This window comes from Phaethon lepturus, unplaced genomic scaffold (genome assembly GCF_000687285.1).
Source record: "Phaethon lepturus isolate BGI_N335 unplaced genomic scaffold, ASM68728v1 scaffold43287, whole genome shotgun sequence".
Taxonomy (NCBI): domain Eukaryota; kingdom Metazoa; phylum Chordata; class Aves; order Phaethontiformes; family Phaethontidae; genus Phaethon; species Phaethon lepturus.
This window is the reverse complement of record NW_010550840.1, coordinates 37333-44670: the sequence shown is the minus strand read 5'-3', so window position 1 is coordinate 44670 and position 7338 is coordinate 37333. Positions and strand designations below refer to the sequence as shown.

Genomic DNA, 7338 nt, shown 5'->3' with positions numbered 1-7338 from the left:
AATGGTCTAATGAGAATGAGGGGGTGGAAACTTAAGCCAGAAAATTCAAATATGAAATGAGATACACATGTTCAACTGTGAGGGTGATATGCTTTAGCCAAACACAACTTACTGAGCTTAGTTCAGAGGGAACTCAGTGAAATGTAATGGTCTGTGATATGCAGAGGGTCAGGCTCTATGATCTAATCATTTCTTCTGGCTGAAATCTCTTCATAAAAAAATCTAGTTCAACCATAACTTACGGCCTAAAGAGAGGAATTGCTGCATGAAATTCAATGACTAGTGCTTGTACAAAGTGCAGTTAGAAGTGTCCCTTCTGGCTTTATAGTCTATGGATGGATTGTGTTAAAGTAGCTTTAGGGTGCAACACATGCTGGCAAAAGCCATAACAGAAAGAAACTCCTGTTAAAGTGCTTTCAAATAGTGTAGCCTGTGGACATCATCTACGTCTACACTAGCATTTAGTGGGGTCTGACAGGAACACATTTGCCGAGTGAAACAGTTGATGATCCAGCGTCCCTGCTCCATGGGGATGATCTTTACCTTGTGCTGGCTCAAGGCTGATCCTGTGGGATGAATGCCTCTTAGCAGGTAGAGCACATTAGAGCGCATTTTTCAGTTTATGCATGCTGAGACTTCTCTGCAGTGTAACCCAAAGCATGGTAAGTGGGGATGAGGAGGAGATTCATTACAAAAGAATACTCTCGATCCAACAAAAGACATTAATATGGACTAATCCTATAGCAGATTTAACTTTAAAAACTGTGCACATGCATAAGATTTTTCATACATGTCCAGCATATACAATAAAGCAGTGTGCTCTTACTTTCCTCAGTAAGCCTCACTAGTTGGCTGTTGACTGGTGCATGTTGAACTCGTTCAGGCTGAAGATGAACTTTCTTACTGCAATATAATAACCAAAATGCAGTAGTCATATGCTGCAGTCATCTTGCAGGCAGAATGTGGGAGCATGGAGTCTTTCAATGAAAAGTTGTGATGCGTACTAGGAAGATACATTAGCTGTACATTTCCTTTTTTTAAAGGTCTTGTAAATGTGAGAGATGTACCAGAAATGTATGCCTTGTTTTGAACTAAGATAGTTCTGTGTGTCAATTTAGGAGGTGGTATATAAATTTGTTCTGGTGACAGCTCTGCAATGGGTTGTTCCACAGAAGGCAAAGGGGCTAAGTGCCTAGAAGAGCTCCAGATGTTATTGATTTTTTTCTTGTTATTAGCAATTACTCAGTTGGAATCATCTAGCAGTTTTTCTTCTTAGTAACAAACTGTGGAAGAGTCAGCAGGATCATGACCAACCAGGCCATGAAACTTGCCAGAGGTAAGAATGTGTACAAGCTTAAAAAGAGGAAGCATTTCCAACAAATGCTGGTTTGGATTTACTCTTATAAAGAAGGATTTTTTCCTACTATGTCTGTACTTAGCCAGTGTCAGTTATATTCTTCAGAAACTGTAATATTCCTTTGCCTGTATTTTTATTGCCTAAGATACTGCTTCATCCCCAAAGTCATACTTTATATTTTAAACTGTTTGTCTTTTAAGATGTATTTATTGCCATGTTTGTTTAACTTGGTTATCTCCTTCATCAGTCTATTTCTTGCTAGCTTAAAGCTGCTGCTCTTTGTTTTTAGTATAGAAAGCTGCTTCCCTAGGGATGTATAGTCCAGGACTTGTCTCTGTAATGGGACTATTTGTTTTCTTTGCCCCTTGCAGTTGCCTGCTGTAACATTTGTAGTATGTGTTAAGTAATCCTTGAGGTAACATTTTTATTATGTCATAAAAAGTGCGTGGCAAATATATAATAACTCATGGAATTTGTTTTTTTAAAATGGAAGGATAATTTATTGAGTGTGTTACATGAGACCTGCTCCCCCTTATTAGAGCTGTAGAAGTGCAGCTTATTTAGAAGTATGTTCTATTGAGAAAAACCACGATCTCTGACATACATAGAAAGTTTGAGCATGGTTGGGTAGAAATGACATCATAGTTTATGTACTCAATAAAAATTTAATTAAGTCATTACAGAAGTTGCAGTCATCATTTAACCCTCTGATTTCTTATGTTTAGTTCTTTTTTTAAACATTCAGTAATAGCCAGTCTCCAAATCTTGATAGCCTATAAAATATCTGCATGAATTTTAATAGTTTATATTAATGGGAAAATATGAGTAACTGACATAAAAGGCATTTTCCTTGTGTTTGCACAATATGCATTTCTATAAAAATCAACAGATGAAAAAAGATAGTGGTTTAATGGAAGAATGTTTGAACTGGTGACTTGCTAGCATGGCAAAAACTAATTCATATTTTGATAGAAAAACTGTTGCATAATTACCAAGGTGAGTAGTCTTAAGGGTACTAAGAAAGTATTTAGGACATGTGGTTCACACTGTCATAAGTATTAAGATTTTAAGTATGTGAGTTTTCACAGCTTTTAGCCTTGTGATAAGCTGTACATCAAAGGCAGCTGTGCTCATTCCATCTTAGAAGTGATGTCCAACCCTGTATTCCTGTTTGCAGTTTCTTTTTTCTAAAACCTGTCTCCCAGATGCAGTCTCATACGTAAGTGTCCAGCTAGTATGCAGGTATGAAGGTAATTACCCTTGCCATTTATACTTGCGTTGTATGTGAGAAAAGAAATGCTGAGTATCTCATAGATCTCTCATGAGAGTCAATACAACGAAGCAGCTTTACCACTCTGAAGTGTAGCTTAGCCCTCGGGAGAGGCACTGTTTATTAAACCATTTTGTTGATAGAAGTAAAAGGTACAGGCAGAAGGAATAGACAGGTTGTATGAGGGAGATGCACGCGAGGTATTTTCAGCCCATCCCTCTGGACCTAGCAGTTGATCTCCTTTTGGTTCTGCCTTAAGCTCACATGGGATCAGTTCTGCAAGCCAATGGGTGGCTTAGGCCAAACCAGCAAATATTTAAGCAACTGTTAAATTTAGTTAAAAGCCAGTTTGGAACTTGGACTGAGTCACACTTACACTATAGGGGGAAGTAGCTGGATCATCAGAAACTCTGAAAGAAATTTAGTCAGTCAGGTAAGTCTGAGTGAGATGCTGTAGAAACAGAATTTATGTGATTCCTGAATGAGAAAGTCAATATTGACAAGTAAGGAAGGAGTAGTGGTAGGGATGGTGCCTCTATCTTTAGCATTACCGTACTTTTACTGTAATAGCACGTCCAGTTCTGGAGACCATGCTTTAGAAGAAAAGTTGAAAAACCTCCAAGTTTCTCAAAGACCTGTGTGAATGACTCAAGGTCTGGAAAACCTGCTTAATAGATAAAATACAGCGGAGCCTTCATTATCTTAGCCTGTGCTGCCACGGAAAGGACAGCCTTGCCTTCGCTCTTTGCCCAGCTGCCTTTTTTCTCTGCTCAGGTAGCTATATGTCAGTGCTGTTGGCTGAGGATTTTTCTGCCATTCATATATTCTGAGTAACACAGACTTTCATTTGTGTACAGAATTAACAGAGCTGTGTTGCATGTTGTTCTCAAATGTTTGACTGCACTAACATTGTTACTTGCAGCCAAATCCTAACCTATGTGGGCCAAGGCCCTGTTTCTTCTTTGCCTACTCAGAGTGAAATTAATAATATTTTCTCATCACCTCCTCCTTACAGTCTATACAGATGGTGTTCTGGTTTATTTTTCAGATTAATTCTGTTGTTCTAAAGGAAGATCTGAGAAGTATGGCAGAAAATTTCTACGCAGCTCTATTTGGATATGATGAGGTAAGAAAGATGTTCTCAGAGAATATGCAAGAACAAATAGACCATCTAATTCATGAACACAGAATACTCTAGATGGGTAAAACATTTTCTGTACATATATGTGAAGAAATGTTACATTATGGAAGCAGAATTCTTAGTTATTACAATCATCTTATGCCTTGAATTAAAGTGCTTCTGAGAAAAAAGAAAGCACATGGCATATAGATTTAAACCATAGGACATGGAAGGAGGGATGTTCTTTGTACTGCTTCACCAGCACTGCTTGACCATCGATAACTCATTTCCTCCCCCTGAATCCCATTGTACTCAGCTATACTTTGAATGCAAAGAGTATTTATAGCGAGTCTATGTGAGAAGGTATTCATAGGAAGTAGCTAATAAGATGAGAGGCAAAAGCACCACTGTGCACAAGTGTCTGCAGGGCTTTCAAGAAGAAAATACGATTACATCATCTCTTTTAGTTATTTTTTTTCTCTAGTGGGTGTTGCTCTTCAGATGCTCTTACTCACATGGTGATACTATTTTTTGCATGGTGATTTGCATTATTAATATATTGTAAATGTAAACTTCATAGAGTTGTGGACAGTGTTATGCATACAAGTCTTTAATCTAGTTTTAAGTATAGCCAGGATATGTCTGCCTGTGTTTGTCTTTTTTTTCCTTTTCTTTTTTTGTTAACACTCTTTTTGGAAACAAAATGTGTAGTTAAATTAAAGACAAATGTTGACCTTTTTCATTTTTAACTGAATATTTTGAAGTCCTCCTTTGCCTTTGGCACATAGTCAGCAGAAGGCATGAGTTATGAGACTATGGTGATAACATCACATAATCTACAAGGACAATAAAAGTGGGAGAGAATTTAGACTAAAACTGCTCATGGATGTGGTTCTTGTATAAGCCAAATTTAATATTAGATTTAGCTGGAAAAATCTAGATAGTTCCTGAGGAGGAGTTCTCTCTTTCACATTTAGAATGAAAAATAGAAAAGCAAAGCAAAATAGCAAAGTCCTGACTACATTTCTACAACATTGTATTAAATATCCATTAATTTTTCTTTTCCAAGTGTCATGGGCTTCATACAATGCTGTGAGGTGGTGCCATCTTCTCTGTAAGGCCAAAATTTTTATGGTAAAGATTTCATAACATAGAAATGCAATTATTGGCTCGTACATTAGGAATACCCTGACCCAGTTTTTTTCCCAATTAACTTGCCAGAGTATTTGTTACAAGCTGCTCTGTAAATTAATTTAAGGCCAGTGTTGTTTTTCCATTCTGGGAAAGTGTGATGTTCATGCCTTTTCATATGTACAGTCCATAGCAGCTGTGGGCTTTGAGACAGCTTAATATTGTCAGTCGCCAAGTAGAGTAATGTGGTTGTCTTGTGTTCAGACCCTTTTCACATGCAGCTTTTAATCCCCTTCTGTATTTCCTTTAGGGAATCTTGTCTGATGATCATGTTCTAGCAGCAGCTCTTTGGAGAAACCTTTTTAACAGGAACTGTGAGGACCCTCGGCATCTGGAGTTACTCGTAGAATATGTGCGCAAACAGGTACACTGCAGCTCATAGTACGACTTCTCTTCATTCTCTGTTTTCAAATATTGAATATTTACTTTTATTGCTTGCATACTATGTAGTTCAGTTCTCCTCATAAATATAACTGATTTTTGTATTCAGTGATTATTTTTAGGAGGAAAAGGTAAAAATTTAAAAAATGCCTGATGTTTACTGCAATTTGCTGAAAAATGGCTGCAGAGGAATTCACAGAATGTTGAAAGCAATCTTGCTTATCCTTTTCTGGATCTATGCTGTGGAGGGGCTTGACAAAATGTGTCAGAAATGGGCTGCAACTTGTTGTAGAATTATAACTGGGATCCTCTTCATTATGAAGAAGCACACAGAGCTTGAAAGTCTCCTGAAGATCTTTCTGGGAAAGTAGTAAAAGGTTTTGTTTTCCAGAATTATTTCTGTTTCTTTCAGTTATTACCTGGAGGAACCAATATTAAGTAGTGTTTGTGCTCTCAACCCTTAGGAGGTTTGTGAACCAGGTTTTTAGGAAATGTTGGTAGGATATACCAGGATATAGTCCATGTGGGTACCAAAGACAGAAAAGGGGTGAGAGATGTTTTAGAGGAAGAGTGTAGGCTGTTGGACAGGGAATTGAAGACCAGAACCTCTACAACAGCATTCTCTGTAATGTTTCTAATACTATGTTCAGGACCAGATAGAGATTTGTAGAGAGAGTATTTCAGTGTGTGTCTGAGAAAATGGTATGGGAAGTAAAGGGCTGAACATCGTAAGGGACTGAGGGCACTTTTGGAATGCTTGAGGGCTTCTCAGGAGGGACAGACTTAATGCTTAAGGTTGCTGATGCTTAGTATCAGTGAGGCTATAGGAAAGCTTAAAACTAAAGATTGTCAGGGAGCAAACAGGTATAAAAAGTATGTCATTTGGGACAGTTTGCTGCCAAGTGGGGAATTTGTTGCACTTCTGTATGTTCAAGCAAAGGATAGGACAGAAGCAATCAGCAGTTGAATAGGAGACTGATCACACAGATACATATGGGCCTTTGGGGAAGAATCAGCATAGCTTCTGTGAAGACAGGTCATTCCTGTAGACAACTCTGAAGTGGTGCACTTGAGAAAAACAGTCCCAGCTTTACATACATATTGATGAGCTCTAAACTGCCTGTTACCACACAGGAACGAGTCCTTGAGATTATAATTGGATTATCAAAATGTCAACTCAGCATTCTGTAGTGTTTAAAAAAAAATAAAACAAATGCTCAGAACTAATAAGGAAGGAATAGAGAATAAAATAGTGTTGTCATGCCACTTTTTAAATCCATGTTACCCTTGTGATCTTGAATAATGTGTATGGTTTGGGTTCCAACCATCAAGAAAAAAGAAAGATTAACTGAAACGGCTCCTTCATTAGCAATGAGTAGGATCCCCTGCCTGAAAAACAGCTGAGAGAAAATGAGAGACAGCTCTGAGAAATCTTGGAAGGCATATGAAAGGTGAGCAAGGAAAGGCTGATCACTGATAAAAGAATGTGGGGGCATAACATTGCCCCTGGTTGTTTGGGATGCTACAATTGGATGTGGGTTCCAAAGCCACTGGCAAGGTTTATGGAAGAGAAGTCTGTCCAGGGCTATTAAATCCACAACAACCATTTTGGGCTCAAAATCCCTGAACTAACAAATTTTGAGAGGGAGGGAAAATAAACAAGGAAAATAACATTGTATGCATGTGTTGTACTTGACTCCTCCTGGGGAATCTGCTGATGATGACACTCAGAAACAGGATATTGTGCTTAGTTGGCTGTTCAGCCTGACCCTCTGTGGCCATTGGTTTATTCTTTCCTCTGTTGAGAAACTCCATGTCAAATTATCTTTTGTTTCCAGTAAGCATTGTGTACAAGGTCTTTCCAACAATTTCTTGCTGGTCCTGTCTTTAACAGTGGCTATTAGTGGATGCCAGAGAAGATTATAGTAACAGGGCAAGCATGTGTACCATTTCCCTGGTCAACTCTCCTTGCAATCTGTGTCCACAGACTTCCTGAGCCAGTGGTGGTGGTTTTGTCTT

At 38.3% G+C, this 7338-nt stretch overlaps 1 protein-coding gene across 1 annotated transcript in view; it reads left to right on the top strand.

Annotated features, from left to right (window-relative positions):
- Positions 1 to 7338, top strand: part of LOC104623537 (ubiquinol-cytochrome-c reductase complex assembly factor 1) — a gene marked incomplete at its 5' end in the record, with an annotated part of 45092 nt that overhangs the window by 36950 nt on the left and 804 nt on the right. The window contains 2 exons of the mRNA XM_010290659.1: positions 3676 to 3753; positions 5189 to 5302. Of these exons, the coding sequence (XP_010288961.1) occupies positions 3676 to 3753; positions 5189 to 5302 (192 nt within the window). The remainder of the gene's footprint in view (positions 1 to 3675; positions 3754 to 5188; positions 5303 to 7338) is intronic.